General features: G+C 29.1%; 1 protein-coding gene across 2 annotated transcripts in view; it reads right to left on the bottom strand.

Annotated features, from left to right (window-relative positions):
• The window catches only part of LOC132919462 (melatonin receptor type 1A-like), a 110,319-nt gene that overhangs the window by 51,241 nt on the left and 31,735 nt on the right, over nucleotides 1-27,343 (bottom strand). For both annotated transcript variants that reach the window (XM_060981097.1, XM_060981098.1), the window contains exon 2: nucleotides 21,001-21,146. In XM_060981097.1, coding sequence (XP_060837080.1) covers nucleotides 21,001-21,027 — 27 coding nt within the window. In that variant the 5' untranslated portion in view covers nucleotides 21,028-21,146. The remainder of the gene's footprint in view (nucleotides 1-21,000; nucleotides 21,147-27,343) is intronic.

Here is a 27,343-nt window from a genome sequence, read left to right as displayed (position 1 = left end):
CTGTAGTATTGCGTCTCGCAAATAAAACGTTAAGGTAGTTGGAAATAGGAATAGTTCAGATGTCGGTATGTTAGAGTACTATAATACATTTTGAAATGTAGATGGTTTGAATTATTTGGACTATTTAACTTTACTTAATGTAACAACATAAATTACTATAAACATTGAACATAAAAGTATGAATACGAAATATTTGATATTATATACGTCATGTTAATCACGTCAGTAATAAAAACGATTACACATAATTATTCATAGAATAAAAAACATATTTAAGCATGTATAGGGTCGTAGGAATGAAACAGAGATAGAGAGTAGCCTATAGTGTATAAACGTCTGAGAATGTACAAGAAATTAAAATAATTAAGTATAGGAATGCTTACAAAGGTTTTCGGCTGAGGATTTTTATGAATGGAGAGTGGAAAGAAAAGCCCAAAGCAATCATTAGCAGCGGGCTAGGTCCATTATACGCTCACCAAATTACTTTTATCGTTTTTCCACTATATTGTTAATTTTCCAACTACAAAAGTACGGCTGCTATAAGCATTCCACTAAATAACATTTTCAAAACCTTATCCGGCATTGTTTATATTTTATTCGGCGTGTATATTGTATATTTATACACAATAAAACAACATATATTGTATACAAGCATATACACGTTACCTATACCTATAATAATACGCGAGTATAGCAAGTTTAGGTAGTATATTATTCATATGGCAGGAAGATAATAGGTTATTTAGAGGTTTGGTCATTTATTATCAACGGTTGCAGTAGTGTAGACTTAATTTAGACCATTTTGCTATGCGCAGCACGACGTTGGAAAATGTTGTTTTTTAATTTTTATTATGCGTACCGAAAAGTGACAGAATTAATTTATTGTCACAGCTTAGGTAATGATTTATTATCATTTAGCGATTTATGTGTATTCAATAGATCTATATTGTATATTTGTTCTATGTATTCAAATCGTTATGCAATACGATGTACAGACGAGTCTAAGGTAGATAACTAATATAACTGTTTTAAGTGCACAATTTAAATAAGAACATTTTTTATACATATTTATAGAAATCCACAAAAATTAATATTTTACACTATGATCTAGGAAATAAAAATAATGTCTAATACAATTTTGTTTTAACATTATTCTATAAATACTAATAAAAATATATTTTATGTTTTTAATTTATTATAAATAATGCTTTTATAATAAATGGTTTGAAATTGAAAATAAGTGATACTCGGTTCCATCATCCAAGCCATGAACTAAAAGATATAATTTGAAAAGCTTTACTATAGACATAGTAGTTTGATTTGTTTTTTCCACTATATATTATTACTTAAAGTTTGTTCTTTTATACTCAAATCTTTGATATATTTTCAAATCATTTATATATTGATGTATATTGATATTATATATATATCATATTATATATATTATTATATTAATATGACTAAAAGTCATTGGCTATATAATTTATTGTACATTTGTACTAAAAAAATGTTTTTTTTATTGGAGACACTTGTGTAAAACGTAAGGAATTTTACGATTTGTGGATTAAAGTGACATTAATTTTTAATATTAGACTCCGTTTGACATTAAACCTACCTACGTAAGTATTTATTCTGCTGAATTTAAGTTTTGATTAAATTTCAATATTAAATACTAAATTAAAAGCATCTACTATATTATAAGGTAATTATTGTATAACTGTAAAATATTAATTGATGATTAATATTATTAAAAAAAAGCCAAAAACAGATTATCCTTACACATATTCACAGTTTTTGATAGATTTATATAGGCATTTTTTCAATAGATTTAACAAAATCCTAGTGCAATAGGCTACTTTTTATTACTTACTTTTTATTTTTAAACTCATACATGTTGAATATAGTTATGAAAAGCTATAATTTTTTTAATTTATATATTGTTGCTATTAGTTACAAACAGTAAAGTAGTTATATGATTGGATACATCTATTTAAGATACTATGTTATTTTATATTGTTCTGGTCAAACAATCCAAATAACCGTGTATAAAATCTGTGCAGTTTACATTTAACACATTTTAAGAAGGGTAAACCCAAAGGAATTTTATTTATCACGAGCATTGTTGTGCAGGATCAATTATAGTATATACTTATAAAAAATAACAATTATAATATGTAGCTGCATTTTGTCAAGACACGACAATCATTTATTTATTTTTATCATGTATTTAATAAGGGGAATTATATTTTTTTAAATTTAATTTCTGAAATAACATTTAAAATATTTTACTAAACATTTTTTAGAGTATACTACTGCACAAGTCAAACTTGAATCAATAATTTATCATTTATTTATCAGAATTAAAAGTTTGCGGCTATACATTGAATGGTTCCTCCAACCCCACTCATTAAAACTTTGAATAATAAACTATTGATCGAGCGTGTACAATATTAATAAATATATTCAGAAAAATATTGCACTACAGAATACAAAATTAAAAAATATGGTTTATTATTGTTTTGAAAAGGAGAAATATAAGAGTTAATATAGTATAATTCAATGAAAAACAAAATAAAGTTTTATCACAAAAATTCATCGTGTTATTCTTACATTATTATTGGTGATAAAACCGTTTTACTTTAAATTAAAAAAAAAAAATTACAAATAAAATTAATATTGAACGTTGAAAAATCATTTCAAATAGGTAGATATAGATATTAGATACATATTGTATTATGAAATTAGAAATAGTTTATTTTAACACTGATCTAACGTATTTAAAAATCAGATTGAGTACAAATTTGATAAGCATTGATAAAGAAAATTATTTTCGCTTGAAAACCTAACATTTAAGTAGAATCAAAAAACTGATTTAAAATGTAATACAATGTTGTAAATAAGTTAAAAATAAATAAACGATTTTCGTGTTCTGAGTTCATATTGTATTAAAATATTAAATTGAATTATGAATATTGAATAAAAAAACAAATGCATTAGTTAAATTGAGTAACCATTATAAAATATGGTTAAAGCTATCTGTATCTCAAAGAGGTTTTTTAATGTAAACACGGACGTTTATACATAATTATATGGCTATATGTTTGTGTTAATTTATATGATTTAGTTATATCATAACCTTGTATGCAAGACGTAGATTTAAATGCAAGAATATTTAATCCTGAATATACTAAAACATTGATTTTTAAGTACTAAAAGAGGCAAAGTAAATAACAAATAGAGTATAGACATTAAGTTAAATAAATCTTTTATATTTACATACCAATAATGATTCAGAGCGAAGACGGTCTGATAGGCTTGTTTGCCAATATTAATAGAGTAATTTTAAGATATACGTATGTTTATAGGTATTGCAATTATAGTAATTTATTTTATTATCAGTAATACGGTAGATTGCATTAATTTTTGTCAAAAATATTTTGTTTATTATATTATTGGTATTTAATTATTATAATAGTATTATACATATATTTATATCACATATTATTTTATTGTATGATTAAAAAAAAAAAATTATTAATTTTTATATTTTATTTTTATCTTTCATGGTTTGGTGTAAGGTAAAGGTATTAAAAATATTCAAATATTTTAGGCAGTGGGGCATCTATAAAAACATACTAAAAAAATCTCTTAGTCGGTATTAGTTGAAAATTCGGGCAAATTTCATACTTAAAATAAAAACAAGCCAATACAAAAATCGTTAACAAATTAATAAAAAAAAGATCACTTTTTTTAAAAGAAAATCTTTATTCAGGTCACATAGGATTCATTTTTTAATCAACTTTAAATAACGATAAAAAAGATAAGATCAGTTTCGAATTAATCAAAAGTATATATGATATAAAGATGTTTATTACATCTTTTGAAAATATAAAATACACTTTGATATTTTAAAATCAGAGTCCAATGTGACCTGCATAAAGTTCATATTTCAAACAACGTTTATTAATATTATGTGACGTGTTGTCATAACGATAGAAAAGTATTTTAAGATTTAAAATACTTTGTGTGAAAAAAATTTGTAAAAATAATATTTTTGAGAGTGTATAAGTTCATTGCTTATTTTTAAACATTATTAAAAGTTTAAGTAGAGTCAATTACTAAAAAAAAGCGTGTAAAGCAGATAATAACTAGTTACTTAGATTATAAATCGTATTCTAAGGTATTTGTTATTAAATTTCAAATATATAATATTATATTCAATTTCTTTTAATATTAAAGGACAAAAGATATAAAAGTTCCACTAACTGTCATCTTCGCACTATTCAAGACACGTACCACGGCCACGATTATATTATATACGCCGACTATTCATGTTTGTAATAGACTGCAGTACTATGCAATGAAAAATATTCCATACATTTTATAATAATAATAATAAAAAAATCGTATAAAAGTCTCATAAAAAATATGGTTTATTCCTTTGATTTGTAAACCTCAAAAACTCTTTTCCGATATATATTATCATGTCATGGACTTTCGCGAACTCGGGTTTCTCGTAATGTTATAATAATATATTATGATAAAGGTATAATTAACGACGGTCGCGAGACGAATGCGACAGACCTCGCGGGCGTGCAGCCGCTCGACGACAATAACGCGATATCTATTCGCGACAAATATGCACCCTTTGCCGGTACGCCAACATATTTCAATAGACATTTGACTGCTATATTATAATGTGCGTGTACCTAACTTCCGCGAACCGAACACGTCTTCGTTGGCGGGGCACACCCGGGATCCGGCAGAGATCGATTTGACGTCACGAATTCCGGCACACATCGCGTTCGGTTTTTTCGATTTCCGCGAACTCTGCGCGACGCGTGTTCGACGAGACTTTTGCAGCTTCAGGAGAAGAAGCACGCGGCAGCGGCGGCGGCGGCGGTGGCGGCGGCGACCGCCGCGGACGCGCGTCCAATCGATAGAGCGCTGACTGCTGCCGCCGCCGTCGCCGCCGCCGCTGCAGCCGCAGCCTCCTCCTCCGCGGCGGAGAACGGTTTCTGTGTCGCGATCAGCCGGCGGCGGGGACGGACGAGTCGAATAATAAAAATAATAATATTTGAAGAAACGAAACGAAAAAAAAAAAATGGTCAAACAACATTGTTTTCAAACGTCGGACGCGTATAATATTATCGTCCTCTCTTTCCGGCACACGTGTTGCGCCGGACGCGCGCGCGGCCGCCGAACACGCACGTTACACGTCGTTATCGGGACACGGACAGACTCGAATTCAACAACCGCGCGTGCATTATAATAATATTATAACGACGATGATAATATTATATTAATATTATTAATATTTATTAACGCGTATCGACCGGTTACGATCACATCGATCGCCGTATTTTCTTCGGTACACCTGTCCGGTCAACTTGCCCCGCGGAGTTATGACATAGATCGACTGCGTCGTATCAGGATCCCATGCGACTCGGGCCGCGCGCCGGAGAGCTAAGCAGCTCTTATACGCGGGTAATAGTATTTCAGACACCGTTCGCGGTTGGTCTACTTAATAGAAATAATAATAATATATGATAATATTATTAAATAAATATTAATATATCGTCGTAAATATTTTTATCAGCCCCGTCACGCTTACGATACGCGGGGACACCGCCGTATACCGATTCAGTGGCGTCGTCGCGTTGGTCCGGTTTGTTATTGGGGGGTGGGGGGGGTGGGGCGCAATATCGTATCACACAATAATAATATTACGTGTTATATATAGTGGGTGTGCAGTGAGCGGTGTGATTTCGCATCATTTCGGTTGTTCGCGCATCGCAGTGCGTTTTCGACGCGTATTCCGACGCACCGGGTCCGTTTCAATTCCCTCGACATCAGGGCCTCATGTGGACCGCCGCCTGCGTGCCGGTGATCAGCACACGAATCTGAATTGTTCGTACAATAATAATAATAATAATAATTATTATATGGTACGCGTGTACCGCGACGGTCGAGATAAAACCGCCGCCGCCGTCGCCCCCGCCAATCAGATCATCATCCGTATGCTGCGAGATCACCGTCGTCGTGAGTCTGTGTACGTGTGGCGGCAGACGTGTTGCGTCACGTTCCCGTGGACCCGGACTAGGAGCTCATGCGAACGACACACTGCCTATACGCGCTTATACTGCGCGTACGGTGCACGCCGCGTCGACTATAATATATTTTTTGTAACGCGTTATAAAATACGCCGCCCATACCCATAAAAAATGAAATATATACAAATCGTAATGTCTATATTTCTCTGTCGTCTATAACATACGGATTAAAATACTACGATATCGTTTTCAATACAAGTCAAGATTACTTGAGAGAGAATCGCGTGAATTTTGTTTCGGATCACCTTAATCGAATATATTTGTTTGTTCGTACGTGGGTGGCTGGTTTTGTCGCAGATTAATACAGATAATAAAATGGTCACTATATGATTGGATATCATTTTATGTATTGATGTACCTATTTTTTTTTTAATTTAAGAGCTACTTAGTAAAGTTAATCTGTGTAAAAGTTAAATTATGTAACTTATTTTATAATATATAAGAAACAAAGTGAATAGTTAGGGTCTATATTCTTAATGTTTGACCGATTTTGGCAAAAACGGAAATGGTAATAGATTGTCAACTAATACTTACAAGTATGATTAGTCAGTTTCTGTTTAAATGATACATATGAAAATATTGAAAATCCACAGTTTTTTTTTTGAAAAATTGTCATAAAATTTTGCAGATGTATAATTTGGAACCTCAGATAAAATGTATGGTTGAAGTTTATTGATTCAGAAATAAAATATTTGGCCGATTTTCACGACTGATGAGGGAGGTTTAGACAATAGATTGAACCAGTTATTTTAGGTAAACTTACCCGCTATTAATAGTATTAAAACCGTAACCAAATATTCGTTTAATTTAAAAAGTTATATGCTACTATCTACCGCAGGTGAATTTTCAATCTCGGCATTATCCTCGGGCAATGCCGGGCATAATACAGTTGGTCATTATTATATCTTTATACCACATAAAACGAAGGATATTTTATACGTTAATGTTGTACGCGCGGCGATATTCTGTCGTAAAATGTTGAAAAACGATTGCAACAGCAACCTAAGCAATAAATATAACCAATGAAACTATTAAACTAGTAATGTAGTAAAAAGAGTAACAACGATATACGTTTAGGTACAACATGATTGTACGTGTGTGGTGTGTGTATATGTTGTGTGCGTGTGACTATTGTAACGTAGTATTATCCCATGAGTTAAATTAGTCGCGAATCATAATATAATAATCCAAATTAGGGATACAAGAAAACACAAAAAGTTATCAAAAACTATTAAACTGACATAACGATTTTTGTTTAAGAATTTTAAATTGACGTTTATAACGATGCAGAATAACTTTATAATATGTATTTATATATATACATATATAAAACATTTACAATAGTTAATTTGAAATACTTTTCCAAAGCTTACATCTCTAATGAAATAATAAATGTGCAGAAAACATTTGTAAGTTAATTATTTTATATGTACAGTTTTAACCAAGACAGCTATATACTTTTTGTATATTGTATACTTGTACAAGTTTAGTCATGATAAAACCATGTTTATTAAATTGTACACTGTTCATGGCTATTCAGTTATTCCATAAGTACGCCCGTGACTATACTTGTAAGTTGTAAGTTATAACAAGTACCTTACGTAAGCTTTTTGCAATTTTGAGTTCTACTCAAGTTTATAAGTAACTAGTAATAATTAATTAGCAAACGTATATTACAAATAGTTCAAACTATATTGAACCATGAGTATATTATAGTCATGCGGTAAGCACGAGTGCGCAGCAATATAAAATAAGTTGGAGCTGGTAAAAGTGCAAAGTATTCTTACTTCAATCGTAAAATTCCCTATTTTATATATTATATAATACTTTAATACGATATAATACTATAAATTGAAAAACTGTATTATATTAGTCTTTAAAAGAACCTTTTGGTTTCTGGAACATTGTCACATAATTATCACATTGTATCGTTTTACTATATAGTATATAAAATAATTAATGTCTACAGATTAATCATCTCAATCGTACGTAATTACTAGTCTAATTGGCAATTGCTTTAGTTGTTCTGAAAACGATTAAAACACACGGATGAATTAACATTGTAGGATGGCTACATTGATGTTATAATAAAATAAAATATTATCCGTATCAAATAATCGTGTGTAATAAATGTTGTTCAGTGGTTACGTCACATAATTTTTATTTTCTATTCTTCGAAAAGATAAATAAGTGCACCTCAAGTATGATTTGTATAAAAAGGTTAATTATTGAAGTAGGATAAAAAAAATAAGCATCAAGTAGGTAATTGCTATGGTGCACAGTAGGTGCAACGTTTAGATACCTTTTTATTGAATAATAATAATAGGCGATGGATGTGTTAAATTTGAATTGAATGATAAATCATTTTATACGATGAAAAATGATTCTGAGTGAAGATGATCTAATTCTTTTGGTAACCAAGGTTACTAAATATTTTTCTTTTATTAACAACATGAATATTTTAACAATTAATGTTTGAATATTTTTTTACCCTGATTGCCATTAAATAGTACTGATAATTTTTTATTTTGGCGTTCTAAAAGTACCAGTACAAGTTGCTATTTACTACCAAAGACCTCTTAAAGTCGATGATCCGAGCAATTTTCTACCTGGGAAAGTGTTTTCAGACATAAAAATAAATTAAAAAACACACATCATTCCAGTAAAATTAATACATAGAAAAATTATTTATTAATAAATAATAATTAATACAATTTGTTATAATATGTTTATTTTTAATAAATATAATTTGAATCTGTTATTATATTCGTGTATAAGTACAATAAATTAAATAATGAATTATATTTTGGATTCTGTGTGTAATGATGAATTATTAGTTTTACAATGATGTATCTTTTCTTTATCTGAAGACACTTTTTATAGTAAAAAAAAAATACTTTACTCTTCTAACTACGAGGGTGGTTCCTGGGATAAAATGAGAAGATCAACGAAAATAATTTTTAATATTTTATAAAATAACCGAAAGAAATAAAAAATAATAATAATAATAGCATTTTGGGAAAAAACTAAATTGTAATTGTTATTAACATATTTCAAAAAATCTAAAATGTTTTGGTATAATTCAAAGATGAATGAAATAATGAAAATATCAAATTTTATGTTTGTTATTTAATTTATGATTTTTAACGAAATGGCTAAAACATAAAATTTATTTTATCAATATTACATAAAATCTATTGTAGTATTGTTTAAGTTGCAATTATCGTTGCGTGGCGATCCATAACGATTGACGATGGCTAACCAATAAGAAAAATCAAAAAAACAATATAAGAATTAGTATTGTTTGACTTCAAACTTCTACATTTAATACAGACTAAATTGTATTGTATTACATTCGAATACAATTCATCTGCAGTAGATATTTTATAAATTTGCATAATTCCTCCGGTAAAATATAATATGAATGCGTCTTCGGAGTCTTAACGGTATCTATATTAATACCTTGTACACGATATTGATATCTGTGTAAAAAAAACGAAACCATTTTACGATCAAATCTTTGGTCTTACTGTATCCGAGCTTGTGCATAAGCTCCTGGAACACCCCTACACGAAACAATGGTTGTTTCATAATACACATTTAGACAAAAAGGCTTTAAATACCTAACAAATATTATAATAGGTATTTTATTATACGTGACATTTACACATGAGGGTTAATAATTTCAGACTTGATCAGCCAATTTTTGAATACATAAACACTAAAAAAACTGACATTAATAAATTCTTCAAAATCAAGAATGGTCATTCAACTATGGTTTTACCTAACGACAATATTATAAACAACTTTGTTAGTAGTGTTTGATGGAAAACGGTATAATTTAGCATGAGAATAGACAATAACTATGTTTTGAACAAGCCCGACGCTTGTCGTATTTGTATAATATAATATATTGAGTAGTTACAAATATTTTAAGGTTTTTGTAAAGTCCTGTTGATAGTTTGATACTTATAAAGTAGAAAATATTATTAATTATTTGTTATTAAATGCCGTATGATATCATATGTACACATACATCTTAATAACATATAATACGACAATATGTATAATTTAATAAGACTTTGATAGGTATTACACAAATAAAATATTAAATACGGTAAATTACATTTTTACATCACTATATTACATATTTCATGAATAACAACCCACTATAATCATACGATCTCGTGTACCTATACGAATAATTTATTATAATTCTCGACTTAAACAGTTACTTATACCATAAGACATGTAATATCCTTAATCCCTAATTCCTATATATACTCAAAGTAACGTTGAAATAGATATGCATATAATATTCAACTATTCGCCGTATACATTAATGCTTGGTTATCCGGTCACCGTTTATTATATGTATACAAAATTATTTATACGTCTTATCTGTGCCACCTTCTCGTCCCTTTTTTAATGACATAATAACCTATGTATTTATTCGAAATTTGATTTGAATTAGTTTTGTATTTCATTCCACGTACACGCGTAATATTCGTCTATACATATAGAATCAATAAGTTATAGATATACATACAATAAGGTGGGTCTATTTTAAATAACACACAAATGTTGGTGTTGCCGTTCTTTACTGTTTCTCCGGGATATTTATGTAGTTACTGTTGTACCGCAATGGATTTGACGACGGCAATCGTACATTAGTTCGGCGCGTATGGACATGTTGGGCAGAACGAAGTCCAGCGACGGAATTTCGTGCACGATAAGCGTGTCTCGTAGTCGGCAATGTCGAGAGTATTTATATTAGTTGTTAAATTCAGTTGTTGTTTCTGTTGTTTGTATTTTCAAGGAAATCATGAGGTCACTGCGTGCAAACAGTGCAGCGAGGTTACTGCGGTTCGTAATCCGTACGCGGAAACACGTGTATTTTCAGGACGTATTCCGGTGTTCAACTACAGCAGAGACAATGTCCGATTTATCCGACAGTATTCGGTTAAACATCTGTGTCAACACTTGATCGATACCAATTTACTGTGCCACGCAGTAAAAAAAACGTTAAAAAACGTTAAAACGTTTGGACCAATCGTAAAAATTAATTAAAAAATTATCATAAACCTTACGAAACAATTATTAGTACGAAACGATTAGCAAAGGTACCTATTTATACGATTATTAATATATAATGTTTAATTATTATTATTATTTTTTATACAAGAAATCTTTTAAGTATTTTTTGTTGTAAAAAGTAATTTTTGCTGTGCAGCGTTTAAGACCACAGAACGATTTTATTAAAAATTAATATGTAAAGAAAACAGCAATATGAAGATCTAGAATCTAGATCGTGATATCAAAGGATAGGTGAATTACTTATACTATGCATGCGATATAGATTCATGCACTTTTATTTAAATACTATAAGACGCATGAACAGTAGATATTTTTGCGTTTCATTTAACATACATCAAATTTATTATACTGTTATAATAATACCTACACTAATGTGACAAATCTACAACACTCGAAATTTATGCTAGTATCTAAATTGTATTATATGTATAATATTATATAATATGCGATATACGAAATTAATAGGAGTTGATAAAACACAACAATTTGCACATGCTCCGCGACTGTTTTACGGAGGTTTTACAATGATTTTACAAGTCTACACGGAGTTAGCGTACAAGTGCTTGTAGAAAGCTACACATGTAACATAGATATAATATACCCGCGCATTAATACGTTATACTTAAATTCTAAATAATCTTCGTAAAAGCGTATGGAATTGTAGGTATTCATATAAGGGATTTGGCACCTGTGAATAATATAAATGACTAATGTGAATTCTACCTTAACGTTCCTGCAACTGAAACGTAATCCTCGGGAAAAAAGAGCAACGCGTCTCGACGATCCTTAAGTGATAATATCTGCACTTTGTGGGTCTTGTATGAGTTCATCAAATTCAATGGAATTTCGGTGCACTGTACATTACTGGATATTCGCACTGGTGAGCCGCGAGACAAAAAAGGTTAGTAATTCGTTGGAATTCACAAACGGACATTTTGGTAAATTTACCTAAATATTTATAGGCGAAACCCGATGATTGGTGAACTGTTAAATCCCAAAGGTCCCGTCAATCCTATGGTTTACGGTAAGCGCTCGTGTCCAGTGGGCAACCACGTATTTTCTATTGGTCCGTATATTATAAAATAGTCGTTACGACCGTTGTAAACGAGTTTACAAATAAACTATTTTCTATCAAAATATCAGCTCTCAGTATTGTTTGTTTTTGTGTATTTTAGTTTTGTATTCGTGACTGTAAGTACGGACAATTTTTGACCATGAATAATCGAATTTCTTTACGTCGTTATACGCGAATGCGTATTACGTATGTAATATTAACTGAACACTGTGTAATTACAGCCTGACGACACGTGTAGTCCGTATCCTGTGCTCCCGAGGATTAGGCGCCAGGCATTGCGTCAAAGCAGAAGTACAAATTGCGCTAAATCACATGCATAATTTACAAGTCAGTTGTTGAAATAAACAATTACAAAGACGCACGTTATTTAGAAATAAGAATTCATTGACCGTTGATATTACATTACACTAGGTTTGAAAAATCCAAGATTAACCTTTGTAAAATAATTTCGTAACGATTTAAAAGTTTATATAATACTATAAATATCATATCAATGATTTATATTAACTCATATTGTATAGATAAATATAGGTTTAATAATTATAAAAAAATATATAAATAACAAATCATAGACAATTTATCTTTTTATTGTTTACCTCTTTAAATATTTATTGTAAAGTTTTTTCTTAAGTTATGATTAATTATAATAAATAATTAAATAATTAAAAAAAAATTCAACTTTTACTACCTACCTATTGCTAAATTTTTGTAATACAGTTTAAAATGAATACATTTGTCTGAAACTTTTTTATTAATAAAACCTTTTAGGGAGGAGGCAAGAGGCAATTAAAACAAATTATACAAATGAATAGAAATGAGAACTATTGTAAGCAATTTGAAAGCGAAAATTGAAGTTTATGACATTGATATGTTTATACTATTAATCTAAAGGACATTATCTTATGATAGTATAAAATAGATTATTATAAATAGATAATTATACGCAGAGGACTAAAATACTTAATGCTATTAGTTTAAATACTTGAATTATTTTAAAGGAGGAATTTCCTTACTTAAATATGCTAAATAAAGTATACTCATTATCTATTGTTATATGTATAATTTCTGTATGCATTATAGTTTTTAATATTATTAAAAAATAAATAACCATTTATATTTAGTTTAATATAATTACAATTTAACACTTATGTAAAAGAAAGAAAAATGTTTAGTTTTTCTTATTTTTAGTGAAAATTGGCTATTTAATTCATCATTTATTTCAGTCTTTTTTAATAAAATTAATCTACTCTATTCGTTTTCCTAATTTAATTACATTTTTTATGATTTCGTGACTTTAATGTCCATCACAAGCATTCTAATTTTATGACAAATTGGAACTTTTAATAAACTAAACATGTTTTACTTGTCTCACTAATATATTATTTAGTTTTCGTCAATTCGTGACCTAAATTCATCTTTTTTATGTTTAGACGTCCAAATCAAATTATGATAATATAGTAGGTGAAAATGAAAAACCATAAGCGTATATTATACATATACGTACCATACATTTATTCCATTTTTATTACCATTTTGTTTTGCACCAAAAACACCATTAACGTAATTAATTTATACGTTTAAATAACAAGATAGCAGAAAGGTCGACGTGTGTTTATACAAATGTTTATGTAGCAATCACTGCAATGATCACATGCTGCACCGATGAACAGTTTCGCGTGTTTTACAGTGAAATCAAATTAACCGATATTGGATTGAACTGCGCGCAAAAACGCGCAGAAAATGGGCTTTGCTAATAAATTACAACCTTGTTGATTAGAAACCGGACGGCGACATAAATTTTATAGCCGTACGTGGTATACACCTACGTATATAACGTAGTGACATTTGCTCGGTACGTGCTCGGGCTAATATAAAATATATTGAGTCATAAGCATCTACACACGCACACAGTTTTCATATTGAAAACTATGGATGTATTATTTCTGTAATGTAACCTAATTCCATGCTAAGTCATAAGTGTAAAAACTATTCAATGTGAATAATAAATGGCAGAAGGATAAGGTATGGGAAATTTACATGTGAATATAGAATGTCATTCTGCGTCAGCACTCAACAAGCACACATATCATTGTGAATAGGTAGTCTGTGAGAATTATCACCGAGATGGCGAGATGTCAGATAGGTCCGTTTGGCCATCTAAGAAGAGCATATCATATACAAGGTAGTTGGCGAAAGCACTATTTTCAAATGTGTTTTTCACCGAGTCTTAAGGACCTTTATGCAAGTTGATAGATTATACTGTATAGTTCACGATTTTATATTTTGAAATAGAATGTTTACGTGACCTTTCATTATTTGAAATTTGTGTTTTAAGTTTTTACTAAATATATTTATTTTTACTCGACATTACATAATAATATTTTTTACTCTATTACACAAAATAAACATCTCACACACCCCCTTCCAACATCGTACCATTTGTTAATCGATCGTGCTCACAGCAGTTCTTAAAGTAAGTATATCAACGGGCACCTATAGGGCTATAGCAATTAAACCATAATTCATTATATAACGATATAGATCGGGCAAGTTCAAAACGTTCAAAACGACTACGTGTATACGTTTGGATATCATCATTGATTTAATAATTGTTAATGATAAATTTGTATAATAATGGTTATTTTTTTTGTCAAGAACAATAATTCACGATAGGTGTTAACAATTTAAAGTTTTTTTACTCAATAAAACCTGCATATCACAACGGTATTTCACGTGTATGCATTTTTTTAACCCACCCGCAATTAAATGTATAATACATCTGTTTTATAACAATATATAAATACACGTACCCAATGGTACAAAATCCTGACGCGATGTGCAAGTCTATTGAACATGCAGATTGATGGCTGGCGCTGCTCTCTGGTCATAGATCAGTATAAATATATTATACAAGTATATGTATGTCGATCGTATAGTAGCTTTGATGCTTGACTGATATACACTGTATATATAATATATATGTATTGTTATTATGCTATATGTTGAACGCGTATACGCATTAAGGTGTCAGGTCTGCTTGTTTATTTGTTTACGGTACACTGCTCAAAACCAACGATCCTTTATTTGTACTGCATTTCTAATAATAATACGCTAAAAGGTTTCAAAACAACCACAGTTGATTTTGTCATTTAACAACCATGCAGCGGAAAGTTCACTGCAGTTTCCGATGATAAAACGAATAAGTAATGCCTGCACACGATAGAATGTCATAATGCTATGGATTTTCTCTTGATGTTCGAAGTATAATCGTTTTTTGATTTGGGTATATGACAAAACAAAAAATAATGACAATAATTTTGATTTAGTATATGCCTCACATAGGGGTTTTTTTAAATTTACCTTTTGTACTCGTACTTTGGAACCTAATGGGTTTTTGTTTTATTTTATATTCGCCTTCAGCGTACAACCCGAATATATAGTTTTTTTATATAGTGATAAGTATTCTACAATATCAAAACAAGACATTTAGTTTATTATAAAGATACTACCTAAAACAAAACAAAAAAGTTTATTTTTAAATTAATCAGCAAAATATTGACCTCAAAATGCATTAATTATTATGCTTAATTAGCTGCTAAATATTAGTTTTATAATATTGTAATTACATAATGTTCATATTCAATAATAATGTTTCTATAACTATACAATGCCCTAGTATATTAAAATTGAAATTTAAGTTTACAGCTTATAAGTTTTATAGATCATTTTAAATTCTTCTTCATTATTCTAATTTAAAGTAAAGACATAAAAACAATAACCGTATTTAATAATATATATATATATATATATATTAATTATTAATTACCTACTAACTATAGGTATATTTTATAATTTTTGTTTAATAAAATGTAAAATACTTAATGTATATTTTAATTTCTTGTACATGAATCAGTATAATTTCATACTAATTCATCATAATAAGTGTCATTGCTAATAAAAAAAAAGGACAAAAGAAATATATTGTATTGTGCACCTACTTTTAAAATACATTATACGTCTAAAAGTTAAATATTTATTTTTTCAAACCAACACTGGTGGTATTTGAGATTTTATATTGTGCGTACATTGAATTATTTACAGAATATTTTCTTCATTTTATTGTAACAGTCGTACAACTTTAATATAGTTAAGATATAGAACTACAACTCCGTTGTATTTGTAACACAACGCGTTTCTTACGTCATTTTGAAGGGTTTTACATTTATCGGATCTTAAAAGTTTTAATTTAAAAGATTACTAAAAAGCATCCTCAGACATTATTTTGGCACGGAATAATAATAAAAATGTCCGGATAATTGTAGCTGGCAGAGTACGTATAAGATCTTTAATCAAGCTTAAGGCCCAAGGAAAAACGTACTCGTCTCAAGAAATATTGGATTCGAATATTTTCGTGGCTCCCAAGCACGCTTCATCGTCAGATTTCAAATTATCAATAGACAAAACCATGTAGTACTAATGCGTGACTTACCCTCATGCAGGTGAATAAAGAATAAATACACGAGTACACTTACGTGAACAATATCGAGCATAAACGTAATATTATATATAACGTCACGAACATATATATTTTTTATCCAGTACCTATGTTTAAACGAATAATTGCGTCCGTATTATTGTACTATTTTTATCGACACTGTAAAATAGTATAAATAATAAACTAAATAAACGATCATATTTTTCAAAAATATTGTATAATGTACATAGGAAAATATTTTTAATGATTTTTATGAGAATAAAGTCCACATTTGGCGCGTGGCTAATATATTAGTAAAAATAATTCAAATCTTTTTGAAAAGGAAGAGGACGATTACGCGAACGCCGAACCCTCATGTATTATTTCTCTGTTGTACAAACAAAGCGTATTATAGAAAACCTGTATTCAGGAAAACCAATTTCGGGTAATATCATTATCTTAAGGTATTTATATAGGGCACCTCGTGGGTTTTTATATTGATATGTTAATTTTAAAGCGAGTTATGAGCTTTTTAAAACTTAATTTATTACATGGTTATAAATCACTTTAAAATTGTAATATTTTACATAGTTATTATTAATTTTAATAAAAGCCTATAAAGCATTCTATAGATGATATTATTATTCTTTAGGTTTGATAATAGAATCACACTAATGTTTAAGTTAACAACACAACATTTGTAGTGTTGAACGAAAATGTATTGTGTAGTTGTACGTTTCTAACTCAGACACACAACTTCTGCGGGACGCGGGTGAAACGTCCACTTAAGTTATTTATCTAAGCTGATCCAATATTGATGGACAAATTGCATTTGTAATTCTCTTCGGAATCGATCAAATATAGGTTTGAATATAATTTAATGGTTTCAGATGTTTGTTTTACTTCTTTCGACGTATATATGTATATTAAGTTAAAACACTCAACCAAATATTAAGAAGAAAGTATGTACTTTGTCTAATAGAACTAAACATAAAAATGTATTTAATCTAATATGATTAAAAAGTAATTTTTTCAATTAACACTAAAAATTAACATTATTTTAAAATGTGTAATTGGTGATTTGGAGAAATATGTGTAATACTACCTATTAATGTGTGTGTTTATATAAAGCTTATGTTGATCAACAACGTTTATTATTTTAAGTGATTCCATATTATAATAATATGTTTATTCATATTTTCATTATTTATTTTTTACATTATTACAATATGGTTGATAAAAATAAAACACAATGTTCTGTTTATACTCAAAAAAAAAAACAAAAAAAAATATTTCTCCTATAGATACTACTCTATTATATTATATATATATATATACAATACACAAAAATATAGTTTTCGGGTATTAAAATGAAACGTAATACATACAACAACGCATGTCCTATGGCTCTTACTTTAAATTCTGTATAAATAGAATATTCAACGTACCGTAAATTTAAAAAACGAGTGAAGTTTCTTAACATGCGATACACATATAAAGGAATAATTTATATTCGTATTAAAGATCTTCACCTGTGATCATGCATTTTGGCTGATGTTTTATATTATATCGAGACATGGAGCGATATACTGTAAAGGTATATTTGTTCCGAGATTATTTGCCTGTCGATCATATATTATACGCACGATATGACCGTTTTCGTAAAATATAATGACACACATCACAAATAAATACCTATATACGTATAATAAGTGTATACATTTATTTTGCAGCATTATATTACTTTTCTGGTAACAAAAAAAAAAAAATACTAACAAGCAAACCATTCACGCTCAATGTGCGTTCAATGTTCAGCACAAACTGGGGAGACGAAAAAACGGTAGACCGTTGTAATATCGAAACTGAGATTTCGGCTTCGCGTTTATACCGAATATATATTTATATATTTAAGGGTATACCTCTTCTATAGAGAAAATAATAATACAGACAATCACACGCGAGTATTCTCTTTACCGCGAGTGTGAGAGGGTCGTCCGATCGATTGTGCTCGCTCGCGCTGTTTGAGGATTCCCTTCTCCCAATCCTCACCAACATCCCCTCATCCAGGCTATTTTTAACGCCGACTCTGTGTGTGCGTCTATCTCGTATACCTTCTCCGACTTAATGCCCGGCCGCTTCCGGCCGTGCCGATTGTTGTGTACACGCGTAAACGATGTTATTATGTATACATACACGTGGAGGTGTGTATTAATATACGCGCGAGTACACACACACACACATACAAATGTCCGTAAACGTGAGCGTAAAGGGATTGCGCGGGAAAAGTACACGACGAAGACAAATCGTCTGGTCCGTCATCACGGTGGAATATGGTCGGAATGGGCGGGGAAGGAAAAAAAATGATAGGAAAGAAAAAGAAAAAAAGAGAACGTTAACCGTGGAGACGTTTATTTGTTGCCGGCGAACGCCGTGACGTGGCGGTGGTGGAGACGGCATTAGTGGAATAAAAGCGTGCGCTCGTTTGCGTCTCGTCCGCGTCGTCCAACTCTCCGAGCAAAAAGATATTATTGTTACGACAACACAACTACTACAGTTATAACCATTATAAAAACACTATTTATTAAGTTACTACAGTACTAATATAGATTTGGGTTATTGCACAGTTGAATGACGCGAATACCGAGATCCGTTAAAGAATAATATCCCAATAGGAAGCAATAGGAGTTCCTTAGCTCTATCAGGTAGGACACTATACAATTTTATTGAGTCCTTAACTTTTATATAAAAATACAAAAGTTCGATTATATACATGTTTGCTTATATATATATCTAGTATATATGTTAAAACTGGATAAGTAAGTGTCATATATATTATATACGCAACCCAACCTAGGTACTTTTTATGTGTTACGGTCGTTATGGATCACTGATATGTGTGCATTAAGAAAAGTTTGAAGAATTATAATAAATAAATAATCAAGATGATCATTTAAATTTGAGAGAAAGATGTTGGGATGATTGTAGGAAAAGAGATTTGAAGGAATTATATACAAATTAAGGTTGAAATTTGGAGTGATCGGTATAAGGATGAAATCGAGGAAGCGAATTTGTTTAGGGGTTGATAGCCGTGACCACAAAACATATATGGTATACGTGTGCAACAGCCGATTTTACGATTAAACCGTTTAAATTAGTCATGAAGTGTCGAAAGTGTAATGATCGTCATTTTGTGGCTTGCACCGCTGTTATAACGTCGGAGTTAATTTAATATAATGATGATGTTTTGGTTAGGTAGGTATATTGACTTAATGGAAAAGGGCTTCGCGGAATATATATCACAGCCATTATCTTTTTTATTTAAAAAATCATACCTACCATAATGCAACATCAAATCTGATATACTGAAGTAGGCAAAAGAATAAATATTTCATGATAGATCGGAGTAATTATGGATGAAAAATCAGCGAAGACCCTAGGAGCTACCGATAAATCAAACGATGCTGTGTATAGGTACGTAGAACATGTTTATAGCCAACCCATATAATATGTACATACAACTTCACTGCGGGGATTTTAAATTTCGCGATCGGAAACGTTTGATTTCACGAGTGATATATTTCGTTGTAAATCTTTTTTATCAGTGTGTACGTTATTCCGTTTCGACATGCATTCAAATACGCACCAAAATGCCCCAGCTATCGATAAGGAGCTACAAATACCCGAAGTATACACGACAGTTGTAAATACATACACTTTACAGATTGTCGGTTTTGTAACATCTTCGTTTCGTAATAGATTGTGATTGTATACGATAACGTTAACGATTGTAAACGATTAAATCATTTAATTTATTTTTGGTTTTTCGTACATCGATTGTATCTAATTTCAATCGCGATATTTCAAACTAAACCTTTAATCGTTAGGTTGGGTTTATTTTTTTAGTATATTCAAGTATTTACTAAAATAATATAATGTATGACATTTTTGTGATTTTCTACTACGGACCACCAATACATCGATGCGAAAGTGTTATTGTTTCATAAATATATTTCACGTCGATTGTTTGAAAATACAACTGAAATCAAATAGCTAACAACTAGCTGCGGTTATATCACACGATTTACGCTTAAACCTAACAGATGGCTTTAAAATTGACTTCGTTCGAAATGCATATGATATCCTATTGTTATTTATTAAAACACTGAAATATAGATGGGTAACAAATACATAATGTTCACGCGCGATAAAAACGTATAAGCTAAAATATCGTAACGACTTACTTCTAGGTTAGTAGACATGTTAAACATTCATAAGCCCAATTAGACCACGTCTTGTGGGGCTAATGAAGCGTTCTTTTATGGTGAACACCGCTCTCGTTCTTAGCGGTTTATTCCCGATAATTGACTCGAATTTATTGCTCAGCGATCTAAAAACACAACGTATACAATTATTAAATTATATCTGTACAGTATATTCCCAGTGCATTATTAAATTAAATGTCGGTTTACTAAAACGTGTACAATTGAGAGATGTATTTAGACCTATCATCGTTAAGATTAATTTTATGTCTGAAACTTTGAACCATCGCTGTCGTATATTATACTAAATAACACCGTTTCCTGCAGTTATCCCTGTTATAATAATTATGATAATGTAATTTAAACATCGTTATAATATACTTAATAACTTAACGAGTACTCGTTAATATTTATGTACACCGTGTTTAAATACTTCGCCTGTATAAAATATTATTATCATTTTTAATCGAAATATGCTTGCGTAAATATTTTTGTATAGGTAACTTTTTTCTTTTTTTTAATAATTTTTATAGCTGTCAATATTTTAATTATATTAACCGACCTTTTTTTTATAATTTGTATTATTATTATATCATTATTGTTTAACTAGGTATTAAAATAATTGAACTGTATAATTGAAAGTAAATTTATAAACTTTACTTTATATAGATACAACATTTTGAAAAATGAAACTAAAAGTTATTAATCGGAAGACGACATATTGTTAGGCCACTAAATCTAAACAAGTAGGTACAAAGAAGATTAAAACTAATAGCTTACTAACTCTTATCACAACAATAGAATTCTCATATTAATAAAAATAATAGTAATACATAGCATATTCATGTATACAAATCAAATTATTTGATGAACTATGATTGCATATACGTAACACAATATAATTATTAATTATGGTAATTATTAAGAAACTAATATTTAATGCAAACATATAAGTAACTAATTAAGTTTAAGATTATACTGAAGAAAACGTAATTTTTTTTTTTTATTAGTAGTTTTTTAGTTAGATGCCCGTGATGCCACGAACTAACAACAATTTGCACAAAATAGTGTTTGTGCAACTTTAATTTAAATTTAATAATATTAAATAATTTTATTAAACATATTTCAAAATATACTTATTACTCACTATATCTATAAAATGTGTATTTTTTTCTGTTTCCGTCGCATAATGCAGCTAATTTTCACAATTATTAACGGTATTAGTAAATAAGGATTCGTTTATAATTTTTATTATGAGCACACATTTTATGTAAATAGTCATTGTATTATACATTAGTGAAACTTTTAAAGAATGTATGGTTAATATTTTCAATAATTTGTAAACATAATTATAAACAAAACGATTACACCGTAACACAGTTAAGTGTGCTGTACCTACTGCAATTATAAAAAACTTTAAATGGAACGAATAATTATAAATAATAAACGATAATTTAAATAATAATCAATAATCATATAATAGTTACGCTCTTCGCTATATTTTAGTTCAATAAATATACTAACTCGTAATTCGTATATACATATTGTCTTAGACTCTAAGATTTAGAGTACGCGTCATACTCGCATATAATCTCCGTCTTAAAACGTAGGTACAATACAATAGATTTGCGTATATCGGATTGTATTTTTAACTACATTTATTTGGATTATTTGGTAATTTGAGATTATAATGATTTGGCTTCTACAATTAGACTTAAAATAATAGTAATATCATATATATTCATCAGTTTTCACGATATTTCAATTTTTGAGTGAATTATTCGTATTTTTTAATTTCAATATCTTATATTTGAACTTATAATTCACTTAAATATTAAAATATCACGTTAACCGATGTACAACGAAATATAATGCTCTTGCTTTTAAGTTTAATAGTAAACAAACTCACTCTGATATCAAAAGTAACAACAGTGTAATATATAAAATTGATTCTGCTGAATTCAAATTTGGTATAATGTACGTAATTTATATTTGAAATAAAAAACATGCATATGTAACGTTTTCTTGAAGATTGTTTGTTTGTGTAAAATGTTAATCTAAAACTGTCAGACTTTCTTTGGTCTTCAGGTATATCTAAACATATACTCGTTCAATGTCGTTTGTTGGTCATGGATTAAACATACCTTATCATTCTACAGGGATTTATGTCATTCAAACAATATTAGGTTTACAGATTTAAATGGTTTTAAACCGACATTTTATTGCGTTAAAGTCTTTGCATTTTTTTTTTTAATTGTATAATATTCATCAATTAGTAGTTTGGTAAGTTTATTTTTAATAATTATTATACTATGTCAAAGTACCCAAACATTTTCATTAACTGTTAATTTAGTGCACAATCTGTTTTAATGTATAATTTATTATTTTAGTCTACAAGTTAATTTTAATCTTACGTTTTCTTTTTTATCTTCTTCAAGGAAAAAAAACATTAATAATAAAAATAATAATAAATCAGCTACCGTATAATTGTTAACAATGTACCAAATGTTCATATATAATTAACATTTTATCATATTTAAAATAATTAAATATTAAAATCATATAAAAAAAATATTTATTACCAAAATATAAAAATAAAATCTTTTAAATATACTAGTTATAAGTTATAAATATCAATTAAAAATTTAAAAAAAAAATATAGTTTATTGTAATTAATACTATTCGTATCATTTTGGAGCATTACAAAATTGAGAATAAAAAAAAATAATTTATGAAATATATATGAAATAGTGAAAATTAATAATATAATATATTTATTGTTGTGTATTATGTAATAAACAAATGTTTAATACAAAATAAAATAGTATTTATATTATTAAAGCATTTATTTTTTAGTCATAAGTCATAACGTATCATTGTTCATAATGTATTCGTATAATTTCCCAACGTACATTTTATTTAATCTCTAATCAAGTTTTCAATGAATTTATACTATTATCAATCATTAAAATCACTTTTTCCGTATTTATTCAATTTCAAAATCAATCATTAATATTTAAAAGGAATTCAGTAAATTACTTTCTCGTGTATAAATATAAAGATAACCGTTGGTACGATTTATACGAAATCATTTATTGTTAAAATATTTATGATTCAAACGCTGTGCTTCTTTAACGCTTTTAGTTATTTTCATTTTACTCTGTAAAATAATAATTAAAAATGTTATTTTCATATAACTAACGATGTTTTGTGAAATTGAGTCAGTATTATTTGTTTTATATACTTGTTTCATGCATATTATATTGTCATAAATAACTATATATACTTTATTAATAAAAAACATTTTTTAGATTGTCAACAAATGTTTTATACAAAATACAAATATTACAAATCTAGTTCGTACTTCATTAAGGTACAAAACTAGTAACGTTGTGCTAAAATAAATGTTTTATAATAAATGATTGAAAAATCCAATAAGCAACTTTCCGTGTTTCTACAACTGAACATTATTCACATTGTTGACACCTCACAATACGTGAGGGGTAAAAATAACGAGGTAGGTAAATAAAATAATCAACACTTATTTGCAACAGGTAAGACTTAGCCTAAGCCATTTAAACTTGTTAGTTAAATAAAACACAACTAGCGAACATAATGACACAAATAAATAAATAATTATATGTATTTTAAATTGATACGAAAATCATAATGATAATAATACCAAACATTATAATAAATAGGAATACAGGAAACTATACAATCGACTTAAACTTTGTGTTTAGACTTGCCAATAAAGAGCCGTGAGGTTATATAGATTAATCGGGTTTACTGGAGCGTTTTCAGTTTGTGGGCCTTTATACGTCATTTTATTCTGGTCGATGATTAATATTTTCGGTCTACAATGGCTGCACGCTCGTCTCACTACGGACACATTGCCTTTTAAACCTTACCATGCGTTGCACTAACGACGTCGAAACAATAAATAACAAACGAAATACGAATAATAACTATCCTGGGTCCAAATTTATATTCCAATATCTGTACGTATTGATTTAAATCAAAATACTAAAAAGCTGGGCGGTATAGCGTTATACATTAGGACCAGGATACTGCGGTGTACTTTATTATTATTATAAATTTGAAAGTGAGTACTATAATAAATCGTAGCGTTCAAGAAATTGTTTAGCTTAAAGCTCGGTCAAAATCGGGTAAGTATGCTACCATTTTTCAAAAACATTTTGATAGCTGACGTAGATTTTAAATGCAAGTGAAGCATTTCTTGAATAATATACAAAAACCAAAAATAAGTTGATAGCAAAAAAAATTAAATATATCCTTGTAAAATGTATTCTTTCTTAATTTGCTAAGTATTAATTATTATTTTATATTTTTTTGTATATGAAATTGTACCGACTAGATCCAATTTTCTTCTAGTAACTGACCTCATTTTTAAAAATCATAGCATTTTATTACTTCAAAAAGTGTTTACAGACACACACACACACACACACATTTTAATCAACGTGTGAACTTATAATATGACAAATATTAATATACTTTTTATTGAAATATAAAAATAATTTATTATTTAGAACAGGAAAGACATTTGGTATCGTCGATCAGTCACTTGCAAAAATGTATTATAAAATAAACGTTAGATTCGATTCAAATAAATCGCATGCAACAACTTGGAGGAAAATAGTGAAAATAACTTTTATGGTAGCTGACACCATGCATCTATTATATACATGTATTGTATAGGAACATAATTTATTATATTGTAAGCTATTTTAAATTTGTCTTTTCTTCTCGAATACCTATATAACGACAGTCGTGTGGTAACATCGGATGTTGTGGAGGGAGGGGGTGACGAGGGTATTATTTTGACAAAAAATAAAAAGTCCCGATGACAGATAACGGTAGAATTGACAATATTATACAAGTTTTGTGCGTGTGTTATAGAATTTTCGTAATTTATGAGTGAACATAAAGATGCAATGTATTGTGTATAGTATAATATAATAATATTGTTGTTCCAAAAGCTCGAGTCGTTATTACGACGCAGGTATAATACCGAAACGAGGACCCTCGAGCAGCAATATATCCCGAGTGCTCGTCGATTTCGAGTGGATTATATGTTCATGCATTCGTACACACTCATCGTGCATATATTGTTTACACTGTTGTTATCATTGCACTGTATTATTGAGTTATATATATATATACATACCGTTATTTTTCTCGCTAATAAAAGCCTAAATTCAATCGTTAGCGTATATTAACTAGACGGACGACGTTGCTTTTATATCTGACCGTTAAATAATATAACGGAAATAGCGAATTATTGCATTGTATAATATAATAATAATAATGTAGTGCGCGACATGTTTATGATTTTTTCCCGACTAGACGCAGACAAATTTAACCGAACGGCGCCTAGAAATCTGCGTCCAAGACACACAAATCGTTGTAATCCTACGCCCTAAATATACACTATAATAAGTTCGCTGGCACACAAGTTTCGACATAAAATTTAGAGTTACTTGATCTGACTCCGATAAGTTCATCACAAATAAAATAATACAAACAATATGGTTCACATGCGATACGTATCTGAGTTACAGTGTTCGTTAAGGAAAAAAATACATACAAATTATATAAGGTGCAGCATTCTATAAAACAGATTGAAAATTTTGCAAAAACTCATTTCGAAAGACATGAAATATTGTTCGTGGTGACTGAAATAAATTTCAAAACATTAATTAATGAAATAAATTACATTTTCTAGTAGGTAGGTAATGTCTATTTTCGCATGTACACGGTCGGTTTAGAATAGTTTTTTTTTTTGTTTGTTTGTTTCTACGTGTCCAAATTAAATGGTTTATGTCAGAGACCAGTAAAAGAAATGAGATATTATATAAAAATAAAAGTTTTTTCCACGTATGTTTGTATACTGTATATGATATATAAAATGCATAATATAAGCATACGTAAATACATATCTTTATTTCGTTTTTATAATATGTTGCTATACAAAAATACATTTATTATTCTTATAATACGCTTATATCGTTATATACAAAACTAGAATTATTTACCTTTTTTTATAATATCAAAAAACATCTGCGCGGATCTAGAATGATTATCAAACTTGATAAACTCGAGAGCTCTACACGAACGCGCATTTTTTTGAACAAACAATCTATCCTCTACTCGGAAACGTCATTGTAGTGTGAATAGTAAATCATCGTGGTTTTTTTTTTTTTTACACAGAAAATGTGACGAGAGTGAAGATCGATTTATTCATGTACACGTAAATCTCGTTTATTCCGAAAACATATTATTAATCCTTCAAGTAAGTATA

Source organism: Rhopalosiphum padi, chromosome 2 (genome assembly GCF_020882245.1).
Source record: "Rhopalosiphum padi isolate XX-2018 chromosome 2, ASM2088224v1, whole genome shotgun sequence".
Classification (NCBI taxonomy): domain Eukaryota; kingdom Metazoa; phylum Arthropoda; class Insecta; order Hemiptera; family Aphididae; genus Rhopalosiphum; species Rhopalosiphum padi.
This window is presented reverse-complemented; position numbering and strand designations above follow the sequence as displayed.